The sequence below is a fragment of the Aythya ferina genome, assembly GCF_964211825.1.
Source record: "Aythya ferina genome assembly, chromosome: 17".
Lineage (NCBI taxonomy): Eukaryota > Metazoa > Chordata > Aves > Anseriformes > Anatidae > Aythya > Aythya ferina.
Window position 1 is genome coordinate 7349298 of NC_140316.1, and position 14920 is coordinate 7364217.

The 14920-nt window shown below is 47.1% G+C and overlaps 1 protein-coding gene across 3 annotated transcripts in view; it reads right to left on the reverse strand.

Moving 5' to 3' along the window:
• Positions 1–13050, reverse strand: part of SPECC1L (sperm antigen with calponin homology and coiled-coil domains 1 like) — a 70508-nt gene extending 57458 nt beyond the window's left edge. The window contains exons 1-2 of one of the 3 annotated variants that reach the window (XM_084538892.1): positions 12917–13050; positions 191–380 (exon numbers count right to left, since the gene is read on the reverse strand). In XM_084538892.1, the coding sequence (XP_084395018.1) occupies positions 191–343 (153 nt within the window). In that variant the 5' untranslated portion in view covers positions 344–380; positions 12917–13050. Of the gene's footprint in view, positions 1–190; positions 381–12309; positions 12799–12916 lie in introns of those variants that run through there. The other 2 variants (XM_084538890.1, XM_084538891.1) reach the window with 2 other exon arrangements.
• Between the last annotated feature and the right edge of the window lie 1870 nt (positions 13051–14920).

The window sequence follows — 14920 nt, forward strand, 5'->3', positions numbered from 1 at the left end:
AAAAATACAGCACCAACGCCACACAAGATCCTATCACCCTGCCCAGTGCTGTGTAGCTAGCCAAATTCCCTCCAGTTATCTGTGTAACAAATCTCTAGCCTAAGTTGCACTAAGGACATGCCTTAAAATTCTACTCTTAACTTTTTATCATCAAAACTACAAATTATCAGATTGTTCTATTAGTTGTTACCTTCAAAAGGGAAGCTGATGTCCCGGTTTTGGAGAGTTTTGTTACTGCAGACAGTGAGGAGCCGTTCTCTGGTTTGTTTTTTTCAGTTGTTTGAGTTTTATTTACTCCAGGCACTTTGGGCACTGAGCCAACACTCCTGCTTGCTTTCTTCATTCTGGGCTGTCTGTTTATGATGCATTTACAAACAAATCTGCAAACAGAAAGAAGTGTTAAATATAAAACACATACAAAATGCAACATAGTTTTATAACACTAAGTTCAGAATAGCAGCAAGGGCCACAAACTAGAGCCAAACAGCATATATATGTGACTGACCAACTTTTTTTTAATTATTATTATTTATTGTTGCTGTGGGGTTTTTTGCCTTTTTAAAAAAGGATCTTTTTTGAAATTTCATTTTTTTCCAGTTCTCTTTCCACAAATGGCACTGAACCAAGGATATTTTATAAGTGACCCATGTTACTAAGTTCACTTGTTAGCTAGCAAAAGAAAGGCTTATTAGGGCTGCAATGTTTCTTATTTCTGACTGTGGGAAAGAAAATACCGTGGGAGCATTCAGGCAACAGACTGACTACCATCAACACTGGATCTGAGAAAAGATTACCAGCAGCTTGATAACTGAAGTACTGAGAAAGTACCAGCAGTTGCAGAGTAAGGTGTTAACATAAAAATTAGAAGATGAAAAACTCAGATTCCCTGAAATCAGTTCTTATGAGAACTCATGTTAATAAACACATGGGAGTTCATCTGTATTAAATTTTGAATTCAAGACTATTCAGACGATTATGAGGACTATCTCCGAGAAGAAACCAGAAGGAACCCAGCATAGTCTGCAGTCAGGACACTTGCGTGCCTTTCCCCCTTGCCTTCAAGTGCTGTGCAGCAGCAGACAACTGTCAATGCCGGCATTCCAGCCATGACGAAATAAACTGAAGCACCAAAACCAGAGCTGACTTTACACAAACTTGGATCAGCTGCAGCAGACACAAACAGGGCCGTTGTCCCAAGAATTGCTAGCTCCGGAAGGCAGCCGAAAGAAGGGCAGAGGAGCTGGCAGCCATAGCTTGAAGCACAAACTACCTAAAAGGCCGGCCACATCAGGCTCTTCTTCCCTCTTGCAAGAGTGGGACAGCTGGCACCTGCCTTCATCTCCCCACAATCAGAAGGCAGAGGATGGAAGATTAAGAGAGGAAACTTCCACTCCCCTTGCAGTCTGACAGACCCTGAATGGAAGCAAGTGATCCAGTTTCTCTGAGCCCCATATGCTGTGGCTGATTAGAAACACAAAACACATCTAGCTCTTGCCATCTCTTAAAAAGTGAAGCATTTCGAAGGCATGAAAACCAGCCTGATGACTGAGTGCAGGAGAAGTGCTCCACAAACGCGGTGATCAGGACTAATTCATTATGCTAAGATAATTACACCGCACACACTCCTCCCTCCCCAGCACCACCTCAGCTGCACACAAGCATATTTAAAGCCTGACTTTTCTCAAAGTCAGTAAAACTCCAGCTTTGCATCTTCAGACCCCTACGTGCCACTAGCGCAACAAGAAGTCTCATTTTAAGGCACTGAAAATATTTGTTTATAGCTTCCAGACTCCTTTTAGCTCTGAAAGCTGGCATGAACCGACACAGAAGACTTTGTCTGCTGCTGTAATTTCATCATCAGAATGTCAAAAATGCACCAGTCCTGCCATCCTGCTACTGGTAACCAGCACGCCTTCGCAGAAGATTAAATAACACAGATTAATGGAAATTAGACACTCAAAAAAAAAAGCACCGCTATACACAAGTATTTCTGCAGAAGCTAATATTTATAGGTAAGTTGCATTACAAATGGAAGTTGCACTTACATTTCTTGCCTTTTTCACGTTTAAGAGTAAAAAACTTACATGTGCTTTTGATCTTATTCAACTGAGAATTAGAACTGGAAAGACCAAAGAGGGTGGCGAGCTCAGTAAAACTGGCACCATCACTAACAATGGGGGATAGTTTTAATGCTCTACAGACTACATTAAAAAAGTAATAATAAGTTGCCCATAGCACACTTGAGAAATAACTGAAAAAAAGTCAGTGCACAGTTTGTTGCAAAGCTGACTGCACTTAAAAAAAAAAAGTTACTTCAAAGAAAAAAACCTGCACAGAGGCAGGAAACCAGAGCCCTCGCTTTCAGGCAGCTCTGAGAGCTGGCTGAGCAGTGCCGCAGCGGGGGGGGCACTCAGATGGGTCACAGGGCAGCCTGGGCTGGTAGGGACCTGCCACGGGCAGGGCTGCGACCCACTAGGTCAGTGGCATCCAGTGGTTTCACTCCCAGCACCTCGTGGTGTCACCCAGAGCAAAGTGATTTAAATATGTGAAACTGAACAAAGTAACTAAGCGTAATCCTAATGTTTCACCACAGTATTAACATAGCCATTAAATATCCCAAATTCTGACACTGGAAAAGACTTCTTGTGATCGCTGAAACTCAAACTTGGAAGACACTAGAGGACAAGGAGGGTCAGTACCACTGCCCCTGTGTTTCTGCCAGGGAACTGAGCCCCTATAGTTACTTTCTTACTGAAAGATGACTTTTTTACAGTTATTGAACTATAATTACAAAGACTGAAGTGAGTCCAGACCCTCATCCTAAAACAGAGACAAAGCATCAATTAGCATGACAGATTCTAAAAGCATTTGCTAACTCAGGCTTCTAAGTGAACGTGTGACCTCCTGGTGCAAACTTCTCCCATCCCTCCTTCTCCAGGAAGGAAAAAAAGGTCAGGGTTTCATAACTGAAAGCAGAAGACACCAATATTGTTGGATTGTAAAGGAAGGTAAGCCCTACTTCACCCCGTTTCTCAAAAGCCTTAAGCAGCATTGCAGATGAAGACTACCTTCATGCTCCCAAAGAAGAAAGCATTCTTTGGAAAGCACAGCATTAAGAACCAGCAGCAGATTTGGCTGTCAGCACAGAGCAGTTGTCTCTGCCCAACGCTACATTTAAAATAAAAAATAAAACGCTCACTAGCCAACTCAAATTTTCTGAAGATTACTACACAATGCTAATAATTCAGATCAGAGCTAAAACATTATTTTGCTGTTGTTTTAAAGAGCCAGTACTGTATACAGACCCGTAGCTTGTAACATGCCCTAGGGAGAGAGGAGAGACTTCCTTTGCCATTACACACACACCCTCCCATCCCTAAAAAACAAACACACAACCACCACCACCCAGAAAACAAGAACACAGGAGAAGTTTAAGACTAGAAAGCTGCAGTAGCATTAAGACCTGCATCTCCACGGGAGTCCTGAGACTTGGAGGAGCGCACCTCACCGCACCGCTAAGCAAAACGCCGATCCGTCAGCAGACACGAGGCGTTTCTGTGACACATTTGATTAACACTGCCATTACAATACCGATTACAGAATTAATCAGGCTGGAAAAGAGCCAAAACAAGCCCGAACTATCAGATAGAAAGACTGCATTCCTGAGCTGCAGTGTAACCGTTGCCTCTAACCTGTATCCTTTCCCGGAGGTCTCTCTCTCCACAGCACACATCGCAGGGCGAACGGCAGCCGGGCTGGCTCAGGAACGTGCTCCCATCGCTCTGGTGAGGCACGGGAAAGCAGCCCTACGTTTTATACCCACAGCAGCACAGCTCCATAAATAATAATTTGAAAGTGTTTTGCCCAATGGCACGGCTCTGCTCTTCCCTGTAAGCTGATCTGAGGCAGCCTCCCCGGCGACGCCACGCGCTGTCGGGGTTACTCTTACGCACGCCCGGGGTTTTCAGCAACCCCAGTGCTGGAGGTGGTGGCAGGGGTGATTTCTTCCTTGGGATCATTTCAACCTCATCCATTATTTAATAAGCTTATTTATGCAAATCTCGCTGTCACAAAGATAAGGCTTAATTACAACAGAAAAATAAGTTTCCTGTGCCTGTAAGGTGAGAGAGCATTAAGCAGCACCAGCCTCTTGCCACTCACTGAAAATGCTTCATCAAAAGGCATCAAGCAGTTTTATCTATTAAAAAATTCTGGTTTACTGAGAAATAATAATAAGTCAAATATTCTCAGAATCTCCTTCCAGAATTGCATAAAACTACGGACAAGTGATCCAAAGGTTTGAGGACAACAAGCCTTTTTGGAAAAAATTAAGAAAACAGATATCCAAAACATAGAGGAAAATACGTCTCTGCAAACCCAAGAGCAGTGCGCTCAGTATATTCACTCTCTATTTGTACAAATTCTTTGGTTTTGATATATTTAGGCTGACAACTTTTGCCCAAATAATTAGGGAATGACATTTTTAGGCCACTTCCACAGTCCCAAAAGGCAGAAACGTGAAGAAAAGATTATGCAATATAAACCTTTCAGCCTCCTGTAAAATACAGATTCAGAATTTCTTCAAGTCTCCTCAGGCAAGAAAGCACAATCGCCAGCAATTCAATGCCTGGACCATGAAATAAGCTACGCACCACGAGGCAGAGTTTGCTGCATTCATAAGGTCCCCAGCTCCAAGTCAGCCTGCAAGCTGCACACACACACACGCCGCAGCGATGCCTCTTGCTCAACGTTTCCAAAACCAATCTCCTTTAACCACTGGATTCCACCAGCCCAGAGCAAGCAGTGCGTGTCTTTTACTGCTCAAGCCGGATTTGAGGCTCCATTTCCAAGGAGATGGAAGTTTGCTGATGCTAGGGTTACTTAGGATACTAAAGGTTAAGAGGACACTGCGTGGAATCAGACACGAGACTAAATAAAACCAGCAAGTAAAGTCAGACGATGGTGTCTGCCTCCTGGGGAAGAGCAACCTCAGCTTCATATAAAAATATGCTCTGAACTGACCAAAACTGCTCAGCAAGACTTTGGTGCTTCGATTCACAGCTTTATGAAAGCATCAGCACAGCGTTTGGGGTAAGCCAAAAGAGTAAAGCAATTCCCAGAATTATTGGGGACGTAGTACAGAGCAAATGTGGCACTCAGCAAATCCACCCCTTGCCTGTCTGCCCACACTTCATTGGTATGTGCGGTTCTGGTCCCCTAACCTCAAAAAAAGGATTTCTTACATACCTGAAGGGACAAAAACAAGATCAAAGGCAAGTAACAGCTCCCATGAGACACCTCTCATGGCGAACATGACAAACGGCACCGAGAAGGCGGACTGGGGCTGGCTGCTGACCATCTCCTCCACTCCTAAAGCTTAGGAACAGCAACTGAAGCAAGAGCTAGGCTCAAACTAAGAGAAACGAGCAGTATTTTCATGCAGAATGAAGGGGTGCTGTGGCTGCAAGCATGAGTGGAAGGGGAGACTGGACAACACAAAGAAGAGAAATCCCCTAATGGATGCTACACAGCCAGAACCCAGAAGGCTCGGAGGGCATTCACACATCGCCTTGGTGGGAAAGCAGCCAGGGCAGGAGGGAGGACAGAGGGCTTTGGGTTTTTCCTTTCTGCATCCACCCACAGCACCAGGTGGGATGGATCCCTGCTCCTGGGGCGGTTCCTGCTACATTCTTATGCCACAAGGAAAACAGAAAGATGTCAGTGATTTATGGGTGCGACAATTTTGGAGTAACTGCTGTAAGTAGTTATTTAGAGAGGAAACATTTTCCTATTACTTTCTATCTTAAAAATTCAAAAGAGTCTAGAATTTTCCATTAGAAGTCAAGGAACTGCAAGAAAGAATTCTACCTTTAAGCTGCATTATACGTATCCCTCGCTGTTTCCAAGCCGCATTTACTATTGCTATTTTGCTTTTAAACAGAAGGGAGGAAAGAAGAGAGCTTTGGGGAAGAATTGGCTGTGATATACCTCAATCCCTCTGCTCCTTGTTTGGAGAAAACTGCAGGACTTTAACTGCTGTGAGCAATGTGTAACCGTTGCAACGCTTCACATTCCAGACAAGTGACAGGAGCAGCTACAGAAGGACTCCCAGTTTCTGAAGCGTGCTCTAAAACAGCCTTTTCATAACAAAATTAAATAATGAAGTCTTGTTTTCAAGCTCCTACTTTAAACAGACGTTATTTCAAGCCACTGCTGAGGGGAAAAAACTGTTCATCAGCTAAATACAACTGGTTCTTCCCAGTGGTAAAAAATATTCCTGTATTTGAAGGTGGTGGCCTGTGCCCCCCTTACAGCGCAAGTCGTAGGCTTCAGTGGGCAGAACATGATAAAGGACAGAAAGAGGGAATATAACAGGTAGAATATCAGTACAATAGTTTTGGCTATGTTGTCATTTTTCAAAACTTTTTGTGAAATTCACACTCGCAACCCAATTTTAAGCTGTGCGTGAACTGATGATGCAATAGGCACCTACCTCCTGGAGAGCACTTACACCTGTGTCAGCTGCTAAAGGTATAAACAGGCCTCGCAGAAACACCAACCTTCTCTGTACAACTCTCAGGTTAGTATCTGTGAAAGTAGAACTCTTATTTGGGCACTGTACGTTTTATGGGGAAATAAACACAAACTTCCTGGCCAAAGGACTGGCCACCTTTAACTACAAAACCAGCTGGTCTGAAAAGTGATACTTGGTCAATTATCTGCTATCGTTCCCGGCATGCTCTGGAGTTGACTGTTATTACAGAAATCAATGAGGCTCTGGTTACAAAGGGGCACTTCTGGCCACGTAACCTTCGGTATAAATCACGTTCTTTAACCAACAATCACGTTCCCCTGCACACGTGGAAGTTTTCCTGCTCTGCCAAGGAAGTAGTTTCAAAACCAGCAAGAAGCTATCTTCAGAGCCCAGCATTTGGCAGAATGGCACAAGAAAAGGTGCACGACTAACACAACAGCTTCATTTTGCTTCGAAGTGACTAGCTCAGTGGGCAGCATTCATTGCGGTGCAGTTTGTCTCTGGCACAGCTGTACCCAGCCACGCAGGCTACAGGAGGTGACCAGTGGCGGCCTCTTCCCTTCTCTCTGCTCAAACCGGCTGAGCTCTGGCATTAACAGCTGCAGCAAAGCCTTCAGCAGCACAAAGGCTGTCGGGAGAAGGACAAAAGGCAGTGCTGTGGCTCCTGCTAGAAAAAGGGGGACAGAATACACTAAGGGATGTGCAATGAGCTGTCTGAGGAGCTACATCGGTGGCTCCCAGCACAAGTATCTTACAGGAAAAACCTGTAAGAGAAGTGAATGAATTTGACCAGATCCCACGTTCATCCAAAATACTCTACCAAGTGTTGAGTTTGTGCAAAACCAGTTTCCAGCTCGGTTACGGCTATAAATCTGTTCCTACCAGCTGCTGCCCAACGCAGCCCCATCACGGTGGTTTTCTGCTGCCTGTGTCTCTGTAACTGGGAGGTGACCGGGTGCTCGCCACGTCCCCTTCACCACTGCCCTGGTCTGGCAACATTCCTGAAGGCACTGCCCCAAGAAGAATAGAGCAGGACAAGCATGCAGAGATGCATCACCTGAAGGCCTTCACAGCCCCCAGGGGCTCACAGCTGGGTTCCCAGCCCAGGACCATCCTGGTTTTAGCTGGATCGAGAGAATGGCTCCGATGGGAACAGCCCCGACGGGAACAGCCCACCCAGGAGCCAGCCCAGCAGAGGCTGAGGGAGGGAAGTGTCTTCTGGGGATTGCTTAAGCCAGTCGTGAAAATAATTTAATTGCACCCTGCCACCAAAAGAGACAGTCCCACCCCTTCCTCAGTCCTCTCCCTGGTTTCTAGAGATCATAACTCATTTTGGATGAGCTCGTTTTTCATCAGATCAGGACTGATCTGACTCACCTTATAATTGCTAGGCATTATGCAAAGGAAGCAGCGGGACCGTGGAACTGGGAACAAGGAAGACTCGTCCCTTCGAGGACAGTAGCCCCAGACCGGTTTTAATGCAGTCTCAGGCTGAAATTCAACTCAGGCTGCTGGGCAGAGCAGCAGTCCTGGTGGAAGCGAGCCTCTTGCTGGTGCCCAACCACCACATCCCACATCTCACTGTTCTGTGGAGCCACACGAGAAGCTAGATGAGAAAAGAGAAGCACCAAAAAACAGAGACCACCAGAGGGTGCGACAGCCAGCTGCATGTAGGTGTGAATTCTGTGCTCCGACCCACGTCCTCCTCGTCTCTGAGACCCGACGGCAGCACACTCATCATTTCATTTTGAAACCTTCAGGCTTGCCACACAGGGATGAGACAGAACTGCATGCAAATCCTTCCTAAAGAGCCTGGTACCACTGGGACATTTACCTACCTCTGAGTGGAAGCCTGGGGACATGCATTTGAGTCACAGAGGAGAAAAGTGCTTGGGACAGGTTGGAGTCCCCAGTCTGCAGCCACTCTTTTCCCCCACACCCAGAGGATCAGATATTGTTTCTCTCCCACGTTTTTGTTCCAAGCCTTCTGGAAGTGGGTGAACACTGAGCAGCTCACGGAGTCCTGCTTCCCCGGACAGTTTGCTCGGCGGAGCAGCGAGGCACTCTGCACAGGGACCACAGCTGCAGCCAGCAAAAGCACTGACCGGCCACCTTCAGCGGGGCATCCCTAATTGATGTGACTGCTGGCGAGCCAAACACCACCAAATGGCAAGCGCCTGGCACTTCAGCACTCTGCTGTGAAATACTTCCACGGTAGTTCAGAGAAGCTCCTACACCTCCACTTTCTGTGGCAAACCTCTGACGTCTGGCTGAAGGCCTCAAAAGAGTTCTCCCATTCCCTCCAGTTAACCAAAATAATTTGAAGCATTTAAATACCGCAAGATCAGCTAGGGATATCTTAAGTGGAGACCCTTCCACCTAAAAGGCGACAATCCCTATTTAAGCAATTTGGAATAAGGACACTGCTGCTGCCTTCATTGGTAACTGAAGGCCTCTCTCTTGCACAATGCAGTCTTTCTAATAAAAAAGTCTACACTGGCATCTCTATCGTTATTTTTATCACATTTACAAACCATCAGTCAAGAAATTTCATGACAACTTCCAGCAACTGCACCTATTTAATGCATTCACACGTAACTGTCCATTTCACCCCAGCGACTGCAGATAAAATGAGCCCTGTGTGACTCCGTCATTACTATGACAAAGATCTCTTTTTGGAAAAAAAAAAAAAAGAAAAAAAAAAAAAAAACAAGCAAAACGAGAAGTTCAAGTGAGCAGAGTTCCTCAGCGATAGGATTCCTTTGTGGTAGCAATCACATTTATTTCTACAGGGACTTAAATGAAATATTGACCGTTAACTATTCACAATGCTGGGTACATTTTAGGGAAAAATCAAACCAAAAAAAAAGGAAAACCAATGTCTGCAAGGAAAAGAAAACTTAACTGCACCACAGGTACTATTTTAAATCCATAGCCATCATCAAATCTCATTATCGTTTAGCTTGCTAATTAAAATAAACTTTGAGCTCAGTACAACTTGGCAACTCAGTGAAAATAAATAAATGAAATCCTATGGCTAACTGGAAGAAGCCAGGCTCCAATACACCGCTCGGAAGTGTGCCTGTGTCAGCTAAAGGCTTGTCCATACGAACACTACCAGTGTTTCAGCAACGCAGAGGAGCTCGCTGCAGGACTCTCTCCAGCACCAGCTCTCACACAGCAAAGAAATTCTGCAGCCGAACTTTCAAGAAGGCTCCCTCTGCCAAAACCACCATGTGTGCTTTTAATTAAGATCGTATAGCGAGTTGTATTGAGCACACACAAACTTGCAGGGAGTGCTATAAGAACATCAACCTCTTGGTCAAGCTGTACGTCCCCCCAAAATGCATCCCCATCGGAAATCGTTATTCATTGCGTGTGTACGTGCACAACACTTATCCTACACTGGGTAAACGGCCAAAGTCCAGAAAGTATTTTCAGCATCAGAAAAATACCAATACTTGCAGGCTGATGTCATCAAATACATTCACTTTTAGCACTATCTGAATGCTGGAAGGTAGATGTTCAGTATATTTTCCTCAATAAAAATGGCTCTATATATACCAGTTAGCTTGATCATTAGCAAAAATAAAATTAGCTCAGAATAAAGTAAGCCTCATCTTTCCTAAGTGTCAAATCCAGTCTTAATGTAAAAGTTTAAAGAGTATTTTCTCTCTTTAAATTTTGATTAAGAGAGTTTACTACCCTTTAATAAGTTAAAAAAAAAAAAAAAAGTAGCTTTAAGTTCAGATTTTTGTTTTTATTATTTTAAGGCACTGAAATTTTGTAGACTTTTTTAAGTCCCTTTCGAAAGTCTCTTCTTAACCAATTTCACCATTTGTTTGTGGACTACTCTTCCTTTTTGTCATTTTGGAAGCTGCTGGTTCTGCCTTTTGTGTCTGTTCTTTGCCAAATTAAGTTATCCTGAGACATTTATTTACAACAACAAAGATCAAAAGTTCCAGTGTCCTTACATTAAAGGAGTCTTCTTTCCCCAAGAAAATCATGCATGTGTGTGAAAACCCTAACAATGAATTATTTATCTGCTAAGAGATAGTATCCTAGGATTACTTGCTGGCTGCATTAAACTGGTAAGTGCTCTAAATGGTGCCTTTCTCTGATCGTTTCAGTTGGAATAAGCTCAAAAGAAACAAGTAATATGTTCCTTGTGACTAGTCACTTCAGGCTACGATTAAGCATATAACTCAACCTCTTACACCCGCTTATTTTCCCTTTTTCAGTATAAAGACTAAAAATAAGATCAAATGGGGTGATTTTTAAAGTCGGGAAGTACAAGCATAACATTTCTTACGCTGTTTTTCCTACTGAGCAATAGGGATTCCGTCATATTAATAGCATTATACGTTCCTAAAACTGGATCCTAGTTGGCAAGACAGGCTCCATGGCTGCAAGATCAAGGAAAAAAAAAAGAACTTCTGAAGCACATTAGGGGAAGAAATTTCCAGAACGCATTTTTTTCTCTCTCATGGTACCACTAGAGCAAAAAGGGCCCATGTTCATTTCCCTTCATCATGTTATTTGTCAGTATTTATTTATTCATATCTAAAACATTAATTGTACTGAGTAATAGATAAGGTGATGTACAATGACATTTTTGCAGCATAAAAATAACAATTCCAACATGAACTTCAACCGAAACTTCTCAAACTCACTGGCTATGCCTACGCTCGCAATTAAAAGAGGCCAGAGATCATTTTCCACTCCAAAGAAAAACTTGCACTGCTTGACCAGTGACATGTAGCCAAAACCCTTCCCTCTGCCCTGTCCAGGAAAGGGTGACCGTGTCCCACGCCCACGTGAAGAAGCCCTGTTGTGTGCCACCTGTGCATGACACCCAAGCATCACTTAGGAAGATGCTGGCAGCCCTGGCACAGCCGTGCCAGTAACCAAGCTGACAATTTACCAGCGTAAAGATCACATGCCAGACCTCAGCCTAACAGCCAAGTCGTCTTTGATGGGCTGCCATCGGCATACCGGCCATTAAGGAGAACGTCCGTGCAAGCCTCTCCTCAGGCCTGATGCAGAAGCTGCCTTTGGCAGCATGCCTGGAAGGCCACAGGGATCATCCTGCCTTTGAACAGGGAAGGGAAAGGGGAACGGCACCGCACTGTACGCTGCCAAGTGCAGCACGAAGTGCAGTCCATGAGAACCGCAGATCCTTGCAGAGGTTTGCCCACTGTGATGCTCCACCACCACCAGGTTCTAACAAAACAGCCTTCCTACCTCTCAAGTAAGAACGCAGACATTTTATCAACGCCCAAACCAAAATTCACATCCGCACATTGCTGCACGGCGCGAGTGGATGACAGGATTGAGAAACACAGCCCGCAGGGTTTAACCAGATGGCACCCTATTTGACAGAAAATGGGTAAGCCTAAACAATTCGGATATTTTGTTCTCCACAACCATGTCTTCTACTCAATAAACAAAAAAAAGAGACATGCTTTTTCAGACATGTGAAGACATCTGAAAAACGTAAGCCTTCCTTTCTCCTACTTCACACCACCCACCAGCCCAGCAGCTGATTTTTCCACTAACTGAAAACCAAGCGGCACTGTTACAGAAGCATACTCCAGTCTCAGTTTCTCACGTTTAATCTCGGAGTGTTTAAAATTAAGTGCTCTTTCCCTTTTTACTACCTACTACCTAATTACGATCAACTGGCAGAGGAGGAGGAACCGTACTTCTGAGCCACCGCACTCCGTTACGACCCACGGCGCGCTGAAAGCAGCCACGGGGCTCCGCTCGCCTACCTTGCAGCAGCCAAAGTCCATACCACTAAGCGAGCAGGAAGCACCGGGGCTGTGTTTGCTTTTGGGGTGAGCAGGGCTGGCTCTGGCTACATCCCCCGGCGGAACCTCCGGCTCTTCCCGACGCTTCTCTCCCGCAGGAGCCGCACGCAGCGCGCATTTCTGCCCCAAACCTGCAGCTTTTCGGTCCCCGACCCAGCCGGCAGGGCGGCGAGATGCTGGGGGCAGCCCCCGGAGCGGCGTTATCCCCCCGTTATCCCCCCGCGGACACGGCCCGTGAGGCGCAGCCCGCGGCTCGCTGAGGCCGCCCCGCGCCCGGCCCTCCCCCGCCGCCCGCCGTCACCTCACGGCGCCCGGGGGCCGGGCACAAAATGGGCGACGGGGAGGGGGCGGCGGGGCTGGCACGGCCCGGGGGCGGCACGGCGGGCCCTGAGGGAGGAGGAGGAGGAGGAGGAAGGGGAGGAGGAGCCCGGGCCGGGCGGGAAGGGGCTCCCTGAGGCGCTGAGGCGCTGCGCGGCCCGAGCCCGCCCCCCAAGCCCCGCCGCTGTCCGCCACAGGAGCGCCCCCCTCCCCCCGGCCGGGCTCGGGGCCGTGTGGGCCCGGCGCTTACCGGGAGCCGCCGCCTCCTCCCCGCTGCTGCGCGCCGCGGGCCCGGGCTGAGGGGAGCGAGAGGGGAGGGGGGGATGGGAGGGGGGGGGGGCCGGGCCGCGCGCGCCGCCGGCGGGAGGCGGAGGGGGGCGCGCAGGGGGCGCGCGGGCACGGCACCGACCCCTCCGCCCCGCCCCTCCCCTCGCGGGCGGGGACGCCGCACTGCGCAGGCGCCAACTGCCCCCCCCCCCTGCTGCCCGCTGCCCCCCCCCCTCCGGCGCCAAGCCTCGGCTGGAGGGGAGGGGGCGCGCGGTCAGGGGCGGCGCATGCGCGCAGCGAGCCTCGCGCTGCCTGAGGAGGGGGTCGCCGCTGAGGCGCCTGGCGCGCACCGGAGGGGGAGGCGGGAGCGGGGTCTGGGGGCTTCGCCCCGCGCTTGCCCGACGGGGCAGCGTTACGTTAATTGCGTTAATTGAGTTAATTGCAGCTTTCCGTTGGAGAGAGGAGTAGGTGAAGGCGGTTATAGGGAATGGTTGTGTCTCCTCAGATTACAAGAGATGTGTGAATGCAGATTCCAGGCTTGTAGCTCCTTCCTGAAGGCCGACGGTTGTGGCTCATGGCCGTGAGGGACGTCTGGCTGCTGTGAGCAACGAGCGGCTGCAGCTCAGACACCCAAATCTCAGCGCTGGCGCTCTGGTGGGAGGCGTAACGCAGTCTGTATTTACGGGCATGGGCTGCAAAGCGCTCTGAGCACAGCAACTAAGAAAATGTGCTGATGGGACACATCCCGTGAAAGTTTCCCCGTCAGGAGTTCTGTGGGCTCAGGTCCTGGTGTAAAGCCTCTCTCCCACCAGCAATTCAGCTGCTTTGTCAAAAGAAACACTTTGGTACGTGATTGCATCACAGCCTCTCCCCTGAGGTACATTCCTTCCTCGAATTCATAGTGCTGCAGATCGGTGAGGACAAGTATAATTTACACTCCCCTTGTTATCATGGGTGAAATTTAATTTTTAATATTGTAAATCAAAGTAAATGACATCTAGATTTCATTAGTTCCCTTTAAAATTGAGAGGATGTTTGCTTCCAGATGTTACAACATAGTTTCATTTACTTTGTGAGGAAAACATTCTTATTTACCTATTTATGAAACCAGTCTTTTATTTAGACACCCTTCCCAATCCATTTCTCTCAGTCTGCCTCTCCTTAGCTGGCAGGGATTAATTCCCCTGGAAAGTTGCTGCTCGGACACGGTTTGCTTGTTTGACATTAAACAGCTCCTTTACACTTCAGTAATATTTCTGATTTGGGGTTTGAAACAATATGACCGGTGCCATTCCCTTAGGTTTTTCCGATCCATGATATGTTCAACAAGATGTTGTTCCGTGCTTTCTGTTTCTGGAATGAATCTTAAGGGTTATTGGGGCCAGCAGGACTAGAAGCGATTGTCCTTTGTACATGACACTGGTGAGACCACTGCTCATGGGCTGTTTTCAGATTGGGCCCCTCACTACAAGAAGGACATTGAGGTGCTGGAACACATTCAGATGAACAACAAAGGGTCTAGATGATAAGATGTATGAGGAGCAGCTGAGGGAAGTGAGGTTGTTTAGACTGGAGGAGGCTGAGGGTAGACCCCATTGCTCCACAACTACCTCAAAGGAAGTGCAGGGCAGTCTCTTTTCTCAGGTTACAAGTAATAGGACACTAGGAAACAGCCTCAAGTTGTGCCAGGAGAGTTTTAGATTGTGTACTAGGAAGAATTTGTGGAGAGGATGTGGCATTGGACCAGACTGCCCAGTGAAGTGGTGGAGTCGCCATCCCTAGGGTTATTTAACAGGTGTGCAGACGTGGGGCTTAGGTTCATGGTTTGGTTGTGGACTTGGTGGTGTCAGGTTGGTGGTTGGATTTGATGACCTTAAGGATCCTTTCCTACCTAATGAGTCTAAGATTTCAATGACAGCATTACTTTTGTATTAGGCAATGTGAAAAATGTCTGTAATTGTTTTGTGCAACGTATTTCTCACAGCCC